This window comes from Neopelma chrysocephalum, unplaced genomic scaffold (genome assembly GCF_003984885.1).
Source record: "Neopelma chrysocephalum unplaced genomic scaffold, ASM398488v2 Primary Assembly neopelma1_25, whole genome shotgun sequence".
NCBI lineage: Eukaryota > Metazoa > Chordata > Aves > Passeriformes > Pipridae > Neopelma > Neopelma chrysocephalum.
The window spans coordinates 31,079,598-31,093,655 of record NW_020897694.1 but is presented as its reverse complement, the minus strand read 5'-3'; the positions used below and the strand labels follow the sequence as shown (position 1 = coordinate 31,093,655).

Sequence of the window (14,058 nt, the reverse complement as noted above, 5' to 3'; positions counted from 1 at the left end):
TTCACAAGCTTATCCAGGAATGATTCCTTCTTGGTACATACATGCTGATTCTTTCACTTTCTTTCACAAAATCTGCTGAACTGAAGGCACTCATTACATAGCTATATTTTTCCACCATATAACATGAACATTTAAATTTCATGAGGTAACAATTTGCCTTCTAATTTAACAACATTTTATATAGAACACGCATTACATGTTATTAATAAACATTATTACTTTTAAGTTCCGTGTATTATATCAATCATTGCCAAATCAGCTCAGAAAAGGGTACTTGGCTACATGGGTTGCCGAGTGACAAAGATGGCTGGATGTCATCCCAGCTACATCACTTACTGAGCTGCTACTGTCTGCAGCCTGAATAAGGACTCCAACAATTTATTAACGCGTATATGTATCCTCAGAACCAAAGCCTTTGCTAACAGAAATTGGCACAGCTCCACTGAAGTCAGCTGAATGTTTGTGACAAATGAACAGCTCCTCCACAGCAAGCAAAATTCTGCCTTCCTTTATGTATCATCCCACATGCCCATAGGATTTTGCCTACGTGATTAAAAGAGTATGACTCACAATAGTGTCTGCAGAGTCCTCCAAGCCTGTCCCAGCCTCCTCTGTTGTGCTCTACCTTCCTTCTAGCTGATCTTTTTTCTGAGGCCATAAGTAAGAGAAGAAACCCTTGGCTGATAATAAAGGTAATACTATTCCATAATACTGTCACATATTTATCTTTGGAATTCCCAGCACCTTCCACATCCAGACTCAAGTTAAATGAATTTGGTGTCAGTGCCTTGTTCCTGGCACAGGAACAGTCAAACTGTTATTTCCTAAAGGCGGGTTCATAGAAGTTCTAGAATAAACACATTACATATACGATCTATTTCCAGTTAATTCACCTGAATACTCTGTAAAATTTTAAAAAGGGAATCGTCATGTGAATGTAATTGACAGTACAGGACCTTGCTGCTTCATACATAATTTAGTTTTAGAACTAAGAGAGCTTTCATGAACTCACATAAAAAGCAAGTTTTCTCATCTCTTCTACCTTTAATTTAAAATCTCTCCAGGCTTGTAAGCCCACATGAGACAAAAAATTAATGTCACTTCAGAAATCTCAAAAATAGCAGTTTATGCATTCAAATATGTAACAGGTTTTTTTCTAGGCTCAAAATGTTTTCATCATGATTTGATACATCTCTAAATAAAAAAACCAACTGAGGTATAGAAATGCGGCTTTCTAACAGTTTAATAAGGTGAGGGGTGGCAGTGAGTCTGTGTACAAACATGAGATAATCAGTGTTTGAACTCCTGACAGCAGATGCACTGCAACTCTCATTTATTTCAGATTTGTACTGAAAATAATCACTCTTGATAACCTAATCTCGTAAATTTGGATTACACTTAGGTGTACAATGAAATGTCAGAATAAAGGAGGTCCGCTATCACCTTGTGAAACTTTCCTACTCTCCCCAACATCTGCCCAGCATCCAGAATGGCAGGCAGGTGTTGCAGCACAGCTCCAAGTGCTAAGGAGAAGGATTTTTCTACCTGGGAAGAAAAGGTACAATGGCCTTTTGCATTAAGGGCCTTTTTCTCCAGTTAGTATTCTGCTCTCCAACTATATATAAACTGTGAGTAGCCTAGGTATGAGATGACAGGTTTGATGCTGAAGTGTGCCATTCCCGTGAGATTGTTTTTCTCTTCAAAGCAGTTCAAATTTAAGCCAGGCAATACCTGAAAATCCTACTGTACCAACTACCCATGTGGACATTACACTTAATGTAACAGGCTTTGTACAGCTGAAGACAAACACAAAGTAAGATAAAAATTGGACAAGATTATGGAAAAAAATTACACTACACAAGAGTATGCCCAGCATGGTTATATTATAGTCAGAGCAATGAAACTGAATTAATTTCCAGTTCCTAGAAACATGCTGGAGTCCCCACAGAGGTGTAAGAATTAAATAGGCTAAAAGTACATTGCGATTTTTGTCTTCTACCTTCAGGTTACTATTTTCTGTGAAGGTTTCGTTCTCTGTGTATAAGCACAGTGGTCATTCTGCTGTAGTGATGTACCGGCATGTACCACTTCAGCTTCAGACCGTGCCATATCCAGAGGTATTGTGTAGGAACTGCAGATGTAAAATGTAAGCATGACCTACTCAGAACAGTCCAGTTCTGTGTCTCCATCCTTTTGGTTTACCTAGCTAGCACACATTAAGGAAAGAGTGTGTAACAACAAGCCAGACAGTACTCATTCCAGTAGAAGACTCTCAAGAATACATGGTTGATAGGATCATACAATCTTAAGACAGTTCAAGTTGGAAGGGACCTCAGAAGCTCTGTAGTCCTCTCTACTGGTCAAAGCAGGGCCAGCTTTCAGGTCAGACCATGTTGCTCAAGGGGTCTTGAAAAGATCCAAAGACAGAGACTACTCAACCCCAGCTTTCAGCAAGCCTCAGGATAGGAAAGACATGGACCTGCTGCAGAGAGTCCAGAGAAGGCACACGGGAATGACCAGGGGAACATATCGCCTCACCTATAACAGACTGAGAAAGATGGGGTTGCTCAGCCTGGAGAAGAGAAGTCTCCAGGGAGAGCTTATAGCAGTTTTCCAGGACCTAAAGGGGGCTACAAGAGAGCTGGAGAGGGACATTTTACAAGAGCATGCAGTGACAGGACAAGGGGGAATGGCTTTAAATTGAAAGAGATTTAAATTTAGAAGGGTTTAGATTAGATCTTAGGAAGAAGTTCTTTACTGTGAGGGTGGTGAAAGACTGGAACTGGTTGCACAGAGAAGTTGTGGATGCCCTATTCCTTGAAGTCTTCAAGGTCAAGCTAGATGGAGCTTTAAGCAACTTGCTCTATCTAGTGAAAATAGCTCCTGGACAAACTCGAACACAAAAAGGAAGCCTAGAGAGGGTGGAAACAAGGACGTGCACACACTGCCCACCTGTGTACCCCCAAAAAAAAGTTATTTAGTTCCTCAGCCTTCTCCATGTCCTGGGAAATCACCTTCTGGAGAGGAGGTCCATTTTCTTTAGTCTTTCTTTTATCACCCACATACCTATAGAAGCTTTTTCAGTGAATTCCTCTCAAGCTACCTGTCCCTGCTTCCACCCTTTCTAGGCTTTCTTTTTGTGTTTGAGTTTGCCCAGGAGCTCCTTGTTCAATGCAGGCCTCCTGGCATTTTTGCCTGACTTCCTCTTTGTTGAGATGCATCGCTCTTGGTCTTGGAGGAGGCAATTCTTGAATATCATCCAGTTTTCCCTCTAGGGCTTTCTCCCATTGTACTTTACCAAGCAAATCCTGAAGAAGTCAAAGGTCTGCTCTACTGAAGTGCAGGGTAGTGAGCTTGCTATGCACTCTCCTTGCTGACCTAAGGATCTCGAACTCCACCTTTTCATGGCCACTGCAGCCAAGTTCAGTCATGCTGTATCTGTCACTAGAAACACAAACTGATGAGTGTCTCTCTGTGTGCTCAGTGTCCAATATCAAGACTTCATTAAATTCCCACTTAGTTATCATCCCTATTAAGCATGTCAGAATGGTATTGCAGTAGAAAATAAAAACAAGTCATTAGAATAGAGACTGATCATAAACTTATTTTAAACTCATTTATATCACAGAGAATCACAGGATATTCTGAGTTGGAAAGGACTCAAAAGGATCATCTCTTTAAGTGAATGGCCCATATGGGGATCAAACTTACAACCTTGGCGTTATAACCACCATGCTCTAACCAACTGAGCTAATCTCACATACATATCTCACAAGGATGGTGATGACATTATGCTCAGAAATGCACTAATTGTAAAAGTGTATAAGAAACATGCCCTGCAAGTCAGCTAACTATGTCACACAGTTTCCATGACAAGCAAAACTTAATGAAGACTTTGTTTAATTTTTGTGGTAGGTATCACAGTGAGTTTGTTGGTTATTCATTTAATAGGGTTCACAGCATATGCAACTCACCACTGAAACGATGGAGCAAAATAGCAAATAAATTTTTCTCTATGTGTTCAGGTTTACTCCAATATGCAATAAATATGAAAGAGATTATTCATACAAAAGGCTTTTTTTTTCCCCCGGCCCTTGGGGAAATACAGCCCTTGAAATACATTCCTGTATTTCATACAAACCCAAACATTTTTTTACACAGGTTTTATATAAGACACCATAATACCCAAAAAGCATCATAACCATGCAGCAGGTTTCACTGTGCGTAAGTTTTAACACCCATAACTTCACGGGGGTTCTTTCCTCCTTTGTACTTAAAGACATAAGTACAGAGGATGTATTACATTAAAGATTTGTACTTTTGTAAGAAGGTGTTGGCTATTACTGGTTTTAGCCAAAATATTACAGTTCTGCTATCTTCTCTCTGAGATGCTTTTTTCTCACATACATTTCTTGGTCGTAACAGGTTAATTACGTAATAGGAGTTTTCCCTAATAAGTAGGGGCTTTGTCTCTTTGAGATCAATGGAAAAAACAAGACATAAAATATATTTGTTATTAACATATTTCTTCCAGCCCACAAAACCTAAACTCATTTTTTTTTCAAAGTGAACAGAGCATTAGCATTTTCTTTATAAAACTTATTCATTTACAATTTCAATATATAATATCACTTGTGTTTGATCATCAAGTCCCCAGGAAAAGCATCTGCAACACTATCTGTTTTGAAGTAAATGCATTTTGGGCATCAACAGAGTCAGGTTTCAAGGATAAAGAAATAAAATCAATAAAAAACGTAAAAATTCTCAGCTTGTTCTAGATTTGCAAATTTCTAATTCGATCACACAGATTGTACAAACATGTGTACATACACACATGTCTATGTGAATATATATGTATATTAATATGTATACACATTTTCTGTAAAGGAAAGTGGCAATTCTTGTGTTGCGAGAGTTTCATTTTCCTTTGCATTAGCTGCACTCTTTTAAAATTTGAACACTCTGAAATCTCTCTTCATCTGTCCTGATATAACATTATTCCTTCTTTTTTTTCCATTCCTTTTTCTTTCTTAATCAGTCACAATTTTTTCCACTTTTTTTTTCACCATAATCCACATTCAAACTATGTTCTAAACTGTAACTCTGAATGTCACCTTATTGGTATCCTTTATGTATGATTAAATGACCTGTGAAAATGCCAGTAAAAATCTTTAGTATTCCAAAGTAGTACATCAAAACTTTCAAAATAAGGATATAATTCTCAATAGCAGACACTGTTATGAGCCCCTCCAAGCTGAAGCTCAAATTTTCTAACTCGGGGAAAATTTTAGAACCTATTGGAATGCCTCTAACAAGAGCAGATGCTGCTGTGCAACTATATGAACCATATTAGTAATTAATATTAGCATTTAAAAGCAACACATAAAATAAAAAAGTCTATTTTAAAGGATATTAGGATATTTGATCAGAAAACTTAGTATAATGTAGAACAACAAATAAGCAAGTGTGTGCTGCTTTCCAATACACTCATCATTTTGTCAGCCTGCTTCAGGAAAATCAATCCCTGCACTTTGTCTACAAACTGCGTTACGCACTAAGTCACAGTTCAGAGGATTAATGCTTAGGAGGAAAAGGAGAAAACACTCATGCATCAAAGAAAAACTGGGGAAAAAGTTATCTGTTGAGAAACGGTAGTGGAACTTTCCCCTATGTTTGAATGCCCAATTGCAGCCCTGATGCAGTGCCCTGCAGCAGGGAGGGAGCAGCCAGGCGAGCATTTAATGGCACATCCATACCTGATGTGTGCGCAGTGCCTGATTTTTACACGAAGGGCAAATATGCATGTTCTTTATAACTCACGTACACCACCACCAAGAAGCAAAGATACAGCCTGCTCACGCTGCAGGTTTAATACACTCGTTACAGTGACACTGTATTCCCTAACACTGCCCCAAAATCTGTCATTTAAAGGGCCCTGCCAGTTTATAGTGTTAGAATCATGGTATAAATTGTACAATTAATCCCAACAATCCCACCTTCGAGCTGTTTATAAACACACAAATCATGCCAAGTGCTTGTCACAGAACCAATAATCTAAGGCTCATAGATTTTAAGGCCACAAGGAACAACTACGACACCATCACCTTGCGTAGAGCAGACAGTAGAAAATCGCTCTTAGACTGAGCCCTCCCCCAAATGGGGCTGGAGCTGCATAGGGCAGATCCACATGTCCTGCCTGACAGCAGCCTGAAGGTAACTCCACTTTACACTCACCTGGATGGGGAAAAGTACAGCTGAGCACTTGTATGACACAAGGACATCTTGAGGATGCAGCACTGGCCATCCTTGGACCTCGGCTAACCTTTCATCTCTGCAGAGACCCTCCTATGCTGGAATGATCTTCAGTGCTCATTTTAAGCCTGTTTTAGGGAAACGGTATAAGATGCACAAAGGGCATACCATGAAGACACTGATTCTTATTAATCTATTTTATGAGGAAGAAACTAAAAAATAAACAACCCTGTGATGTTCATTGCCCGGTTAGTCTTACATGCCATTTACAGAAAATATTTAATAAATCTTCAAATAATTTACCTGAATAGAGATTGAGTAAAGAATTACTTATCCAGAAGCATACTGCATGTTTAAGTCTGATGTGACAGGGTTTCTGGGATCATGCTATATAGTATGTTGCCTTGCAGTAGGAATTAATCCATAAAATTCATTACACTTCTGCTGATGAAGCACTGGTAACTTCTTCACAGAGTTTTTCACAATAAAAAGGCAAAGCTTTGAAATATCCTTTTACACAATTCTTGAACAGCCTATTAAACTCTTTTGGACTAAAAACATACTTTCAGACCACGACATTACTAATTTTTGCAATACGGCAAAGTTTCTCTTGGCTCAAGTAGGAACACGATAACAAGTTGTCTTTGCCTTGAACAAAGGCACTAGTCCTGGTGTTACAAACTGTCTCACAGCAAAAAATACTTACAGCTGATCTATATCTACTGATGCTATTATACTCTGCACCTCAGTTGCAGTTGATATTTCAGATATCACCTTTGAAACACTACCACACATTAAGAGAGAGCAAGCTGGTGAAAATTGTTGAGTTGGGGCAGGAGCACCTAATAACACCAAATCAAAATAAAATTGTCACCAAACTTCTGAGCAAACAAGTACAAAAATACGGCTTGTAGGTACTCCACTGTAACTGATTTCACCGTTTTTACTGTTTTAATAGCTCTCTCAACTTTAGTAACATCATACTGTTTCAAATTCACATATTAATCTGCCAATATGTTTCTGACTGTTGAAACCAACTGCAAATTTTCACACAGAGCTCAGCAAGGCTAGGATTTCATTCTCTTCTATCAAGTTTCGCAACAATAGGAAAAAGTGGGTTTCAGATCTTAAGAGTTTTGCATTTGTTAATACACAATAATAAACATATACAGTATTGATCCAAAGCCAACACATCTGGGACTTCAACTACAAATCAAATTCATTACTGCTCATCATTGCTCCTCTTTTTTTTACATTGTATTAGGCTGGAAAATACCCGTTTGTGTTTTTACAAATACTTATATATATATTTATATGCAAACACATATATATTTACCTTATTTAGAATAAAATCTGTTATTAAAAAAATAATTCTACATCTTGTCTCCTAGAAACAATATGCTTAAAATAATAATGAGCCAGCTGGAAACACTAATGGTCAGACAATAACTGAATGGACTATTTCATGGTTTCTGCAATTATTAAGCTGATTAAAAGCAGTTATAGTGGGTAGTATAAAATATGTTTGGTCATGTCAATACTTCAGGTATTTCAATCACCCATACACATATCTCTTGATATTTAAAGTTTTATGAAAAGCATATTAATTTGCCACATTCCATCCAGTTCTATAAATAAGAGTTTGAAACACTGGTTTACTGTGAAATAATTAACACTAAATGGCAAAGCCTCTATAACCGTCTCACCCGCTAGCTCCTGCCAGCTGGGAGAGGGGCAGAAGGCGTGCACCACTGTTAATTCAGAAGGGAACATGTGACACAACCTGACATGTCAACGTGTGAAGAGGTTTTTGCCACTTAGGTAAAAACAACTGTACTTACTGGTGAAACTGTGAATAAAAAAGATAAAGAAGAGGACTTGGAGATTATTTTATTTCTACATAATTAAACACATAAGGGAGACAGAGCTATGGTCATTTTTAAACGCCTGTAAGAGTTTCTCCCTCCTCCTCCCTCCTCCTTTGCTGTTCAGAGCTGTTGAGTAACAGACATTTCAGAGTGTGCACCGGGGAAGTAAACAAATGCATTGCTACTGTAGTTGCGGGGCAAGGAAACATTGATGTCACTGCTGTTATAATCACATTAGCAGCGTGTGTTAACAGTAATGTCATGTTTGATCAACTAGTCAGGTCAAAAGCTCTTCAAAACACAATCTGAACAGAAGCACAAAGCAAAATGGCAAGAGAATCGACTTCCAAACAGTTTCCTCACACATACAGACCTCCTGTTGCAAAGGTGAGCTTTCGATCACCAATACTCAATGCCAAATCATTTTGAACCACACAATTACACTTGGCTAGGTCCCCGTTCCCCCCCTCTTTAAACCCGAATTAGATTTTTCTCTTATTACCCACTGTGTACATGCACCCGCACCCTGCAGCATCCAAATACCTCCCGCCAGGGATAACACATGCAGTGAGAGTTTGCTCCTGTTCCCGACAGCTTGTGTGTCAAGGACAAAAACAGTTACAGCCCAAGTGTTTGGGACCGTTTTTCTTTGAGTAGGTCTTTTCCACTTCAAACACAATGTGTTGCTGTCTCTCTGCTTCAGCACAGGGCATTCAGTACAACCAAACAATAAGAATAAAAACAGCCAACAACAAATTCTCTCAAGTGGGAAAACGGGTGGGCAGGATACATCCCCTCTTGTGTCCCAACATGCTTGGCACGTACATGTTCATCAATTGTGTACTTTTTTATCAACATTTTCTGACATTGCCGAGCTTGGGCACGTGGTAAACCCTTGAGCGTTAACCCTTTTAAGGGAGAGCAGCACGTAGGAAATGCAGTGTCAGTGAGACCAGACAAGGTCTGCTATCATCCAGAACTTCCCATGCACATTTTTTGTCATCTCCCCACCTCCTTCCACCAACCTGCCCCTGCTCAAGGAGAAACTTATCCCGCTTCACATCCCCTCCCCGAAGTCTGCCTGCTGGCATTGGCCAGAGATACCTGTCATCTTTCCCTTCATTTTCCGTAACTTCCCGATTTGCCCCCGGACTGATGAAGCGTTAGCTTTCCCCCATCCCCTGAGCTCACCTTTTCGGTCTGCCTGGCGGCGCAGTCACCGCCTGCATACCAATGTGGGGCCGCAAAGGCAGCGCGGCGGCCGCCCGCCGCCCTCAGGCACCCGCACCCGGCCCCCGCCGCTCCCGCGGGCGCGCTGCCTTTTGCGCGTTGTTACCTCTCGAAAATTAAAGCGGGGAGACACGGAGATGGGGGCAGGCACAATTTATCCCGGCCAGCAGGACGGGTCCTGCATGTCCCCAGGAGACAGGCATCCCTGCGTGCAGCAGGCGCTTAGGCACGCACATCCACTGGTGTGTGTGCGCGCGGCGTGGGGCGCCTGTGCCACATCCATGTGCGTGCGTGTGAGAGGGAGTGTGTGTGTGTGTTGTGTGTGTGAGAGGAGACCGAGCGGACTGGGAGGGAGGGAGGCAGCCCCGCCGCACCCGCGCATCCCCCGCGCCGCGGAGAGCAGAGACTCACCGGGTCACCCTGGTCTCTGAAGGTCAAGCTCAGGTTGGTTTCTTGATCGCAGTTGTCCTCCGGGCTCTTTCGGCTAGGTTCTTCTCTCGCCTTTTTTTTTTTTCTTCTTTTTTCCTCTTTTCTTTCCTTCTCTTCCCCTGCTCGGCCGCGGTGGCGGCGGCTGCCGCCCGGCGGGGCTCTCGCTGCCGCTCCCGGCCCCGCGGGGTGAATCCCGGCTCCTAAACCCTGTCCCCGCGGCGCCGCTCAGATCCCATGGTCGCAATCCACATCGCGGCAGATGTACCACAGAATCACGTAGAGGATCAGCAGGATGGCGAAGATGAACAAAGCCACCAGGATAGCCTTGGTCACCGGAGAGATGAGGGACTGCATGTCACCCGCGGACCGCCGCCGAGGACAGACGACTCGGGAACTGCACGGGGGCAGCGAGCGCGGACGGATCCCGCGGCCCCGCCGCCGCCCCCGCCGCCGCCGCCGCCAGCGACCCGGCGGGCAACGGCGGCTGGCGCCGATCCGGTGGCGGAGAGACGGGGGCTGCCTCCCTCAGCGCCCCCGCTGCGGCGCTCGGGCGGGCGCGGCGGGTCCCCGGCGGGCGGGACGGGGCGGTGCGCACGGACAGCTCGGCGCGGCGGGGCGCCCGGCCATGGGCACCGCGGCCCCGCCGCGGCTTCAAGCCCGCCCTGCGGCGGCGGCGGAGGGGGGCCAGGCGCCGGCAAACTTAAGCGCGGGGGCGGCCCATGGGGGACAGGTGTCAAGCGCCCGGTTGCCCTGCGGGTCTCCAACGAAAGCCATCCACGGGGGAGGGAAAGTTGCGGGCGGGATGCGGCGGACGCCGCCGCCCCCGGCCCCGAGGGGAGCGTGCGGGGCGAAGGGGAGCCGCCGGCAGCGCGAGCAGCCCGGCCGCGGCAGACTGGGACCGCGCCGGCCGCCGTGTTCCGCCCAGCCGAGGTGTTCCCTCCCCTCCCGCCGTTCGCCCCCTCCTCCCTCCTCCTCCTCCGCCACCGCCTCCTGCGGTCCCCCCGCCTCCCGCCGCCGCGCCGCGAGTGAGCCCCGTCGCCCGGTGCGTGCTGTGGTTGTAACTGCGGAGGGGTGCGAGGGAATGGGGTTTCCTTTCCCCGTCCAACCCCTCGGCCAGCAGTTGGCATGTTCACCATCCTCGTTGCCCACCGGAGACCGACCGGGGGCGGGGGCTGGCGGCGGGGAGGACGGCTTGTCGCCGTTTTCTAAGCGGAAAGGTCACCCTTCCCCACCTCCGATTAAATTAAAGGACTTTTTTTTTTTTTTATCCAGGCAGGTAGGCATGGGTCACAACCTGCCAAGTTTTCCTCCGTGGCTCTGTGGTCTTTGGTATGTGCACCAAAGGCGCCTCAGGACAGATAGCGTGAGGACAGAAAGATGGAAATCGGATCAAAGACCATCGCCTGCATCCTCGACCCCAGCAGCAGCTTCGGTGCTGCTCACCTCAGAGTTCTGTAGTGCCAGAAGTGCCCGTACAGCCACACATCACCTGCACGCCAACCTTGGCGCTCAGTGCATGAAGTGTGTCCAGACACCTGCCTGCCGGCCCAGCGCAGTTGGCTGGGTCCAGGCATCCTGGCAAGGAACCAGGTGCCCCAAGTCCACCCCTGCGCTGGGAGGCAACCAGAGATGCAGGCACCCTTCCCTTAGGTGACCCAAGCAGGTGGCCGGCAAGAGTACCCTCAGTGAGACACAGACTGCTCATACGGCATCAGCTGCTTCTGGTGCAATGCAAGGAGTTATCACATTGGATCTCTAGTGGGGGCAGAGCCAGGTCTTCACAGAAGGTGCTCACTGGATTTCAGTTCGGGGTGCAACTATAACAACAATACAGAAACACTGAAGAAAGTCATGAAACCATGTAAGATAGGGCTGAAAGAAATCTTGAGACATCATCCACAAAGAAGGACAAGAGCAACTTTATCAACAGGGAGACGGAAAGATTAAAGCTTCAATATATAAAAAGTGGATAAGGATAATCAAATTTGAGAGGAAGAAGGTAAGATACTGCTATATAGGTTTTCCAGGCTTTAACACTCTAGATGAAAAGTTCTTATTAATGCTGAGCATGGGTATTTAAGATGGAATGGGAAGAAAATATGAAAGAGAAATATTAGGCTCTTAAATAAGGAGACTTCCGATACAGTGAAATGTCTAAAGGGTGTGAGGTAGTATCCCAAGAGAATGTATTGCAGGACACATTACTCAACTTTTCAAAAAAGCTCAGGTTTTTTGTGCAGGAGGAATGGTCAGCTCTTTAGGGATACCCACTGCACTGCCTCTATCTCTAATGTTTTAGTTCCTCATCTGCAGTATGCAGATGGCTGCATTTTCTTCCTTTTCACTTTGCCCTGCAGGACTTTCACTGAACATTTTTTGTCTTTTGAAATAACTACATCTTGTTTGGAGCTGTGATGCCACCGGGGTGCAAGTACCAAATTCATAAAATGCAGCTTGGACTCCAAACAGCAACTTTTCTTATTATTTTATCCTTCTCATTTCAAAAAAGTGCTGGATTTTGGAGGCAGATGGCTGGGTGCTTATGTCAGATTCTTTGAAAAGTATTTTTTCGAATCCTCTTGCTGGACAATAGCATTTATTTTGTAGAAAGGTGTTCTTCCACGTAGACGAGTTGTTCAGCTGATTTCGCACTCGAGCATTCGTGTATTGCCGTCAGCCTGCCTTGGCTTGTCAGTTCTCGATAAAGTGGTACCAAAGTTGGCAGTACCAGACACAGCAGTAGCAATGGCATGATGCTGTACCAAGTGATGGCTGATACTCTCCATACTTGTCAGCATGAGAAGCAAAATGGTGCACCATCTTTTCTGAGCCCAAAATGCAATTGATTGTGTAACATGCACAATCTGTTCTGAATCGGTTTTGAATTCTGTTTGTTTAATTTGCATGTACTTATGCACGAGGGCATCCCTGCATAATTAAAAATATATAGCTTCTCTGTGTTTGATGTTCTGTCACTGGTGGAGCCTGAGCCAAGACAAAAATCACAAGTTAAACAGCAAATATATTGCCAAAACTGTCCTTAGTTGAGAAAGCTGATTTAAACAAGGAAGTAAACATAAAAACCATCTTAGTTTTCAGATGTCTTATTAGTAAGCAGTGGGGAAGAAGGAAATCAATCTTTGCCAAGTGAAGAGAGATAACAGTGACAGAAAAATAATTTTAATTTCCACCTTGTAATCTGATATTAAATTAAATAGGAATACTAATATATGTAGCTTTTAGTTTTCTCTTTCTCGATTCCCTTTGAAAATCTACTGCAGCAAATACATATTTGCAAGGAAGAACATGTACAAAAGATGGGTGAAAAGACCCACAGTCACAAGCTTATGCAGGCAGCCTTAAATGCCCAAATTAAATCCCATACTAATGTACTGGATGCTTATGCGACATAGATGGCACAAGGAGACTGGGCCATTTCTTGTTATGTTCACAGGCAACCTTAGCCACTATGAAGTTATCCTCACTGCCTGTCGGATCTCCAGTCCTCCTGCCAGGGTGTTTATTCAGACCTGCTAGAACCTATTGGAAAGACAAGGTCAGTTTTATATTCCCAGGCTTGGACAGTCTATGTCACCCTGGATTCCACTAATGGGGACAAATCCTTACAGTACAAATCTCTGGTCTGGGATAGGATCTGAAGCCATTGGATCCCTGGGTGAGGGCTGCCATGTTTGAGAAGGGAACAACCAGTGGTCTGTGGGGGTGAATAAAACTTGTGCCGATAGAGATTGCTGCTTGAAGAAGCCATAACCTAATCCTCTCTCACTGTAAACCCAAGCTCAGCAGCAATGCAAAACCAATGTGTTTCCCTCTTTCAGTGAAGGCAAGGGCAGATCAGGAAGAAGACTGATGAGTTCAGACTGAAATAAATAACATTTTTGAATTTCTTTACCAATGGAGACATCCAATCAGCCTAGTCCCTTTCTTTTTTTATAGGGCAGTTGCCTTTGCATGTAATTTTAGGGGTGTCAGTGAAAGGCTTGTAATTTACGCTGGTGTTAGCTTGAGGTGATTCTGATGCAGATGGTCAAACACAGACTGATAATTTCTGAATATGATCTTTCATTGCATGTCCAGTTTTCAATGACTTCACGGGAATTTTAAATGCAAAAAAAAATATAAGGAGATACTTTCTGGTTTATTGGAATGATTTTGAGACTTTCAGAACAATTCCGTAGAGACTGAGTGCCAGTAACATGTCTAAGATGCCCAGTGAATGCACATGACCAACTGTTCCTGGAGTGTGTCTGCACTGAAG

General features: G+C 43.8%; 2 protein-coding genes across 2 annotated transcripts in view; both read right to left on the bottom strand.

The window, feature by feature from the left end:
* The window catches only part of ZBED1 (zinc finger BED-type containing 1), a 51,157-nt gene extending 44,840 nt beyond the window's left edge, over positions 1 to 6,317 (bottom strand). The window contains exon 1 of the mRNA XM_027674777.1: positions 6,235 to 6,317. The gene's annotated coding sequence lies outside the window, so the exon portion shown is untranslated. The remainder of the gene's footprint in view (positions 1 to 6,234) is intronic.
* DHRSX (dehydrogenase/reductase X-linked) overlaps positions 1 to 10,068 on the bottom strand; it is a 208,749-nt gene extending 198,681 nt beyond the window's left edge. The window contains exons 1-2 of the mRNA XM_027674782.1: positions 9,762 to 10,068; positions 6,235 to 6,380 (exon numbers count right to left, since the gene is read on the bottom strand). Coding sequence (XP_027530583.1) covers positions 6,235 to 6,304 — 70 coding nt within the window. The 5' untranslated portion in view covers positions 6,305 to 6,380; positions 9,762 to 10,068. The remainder of the gene's footprint in view (positions 1 to 6,234; positions 6,381 to 9,761) is intronic.
* Positions 10,069 to 14,058: the final 3,990 nt, after the last annotated feature.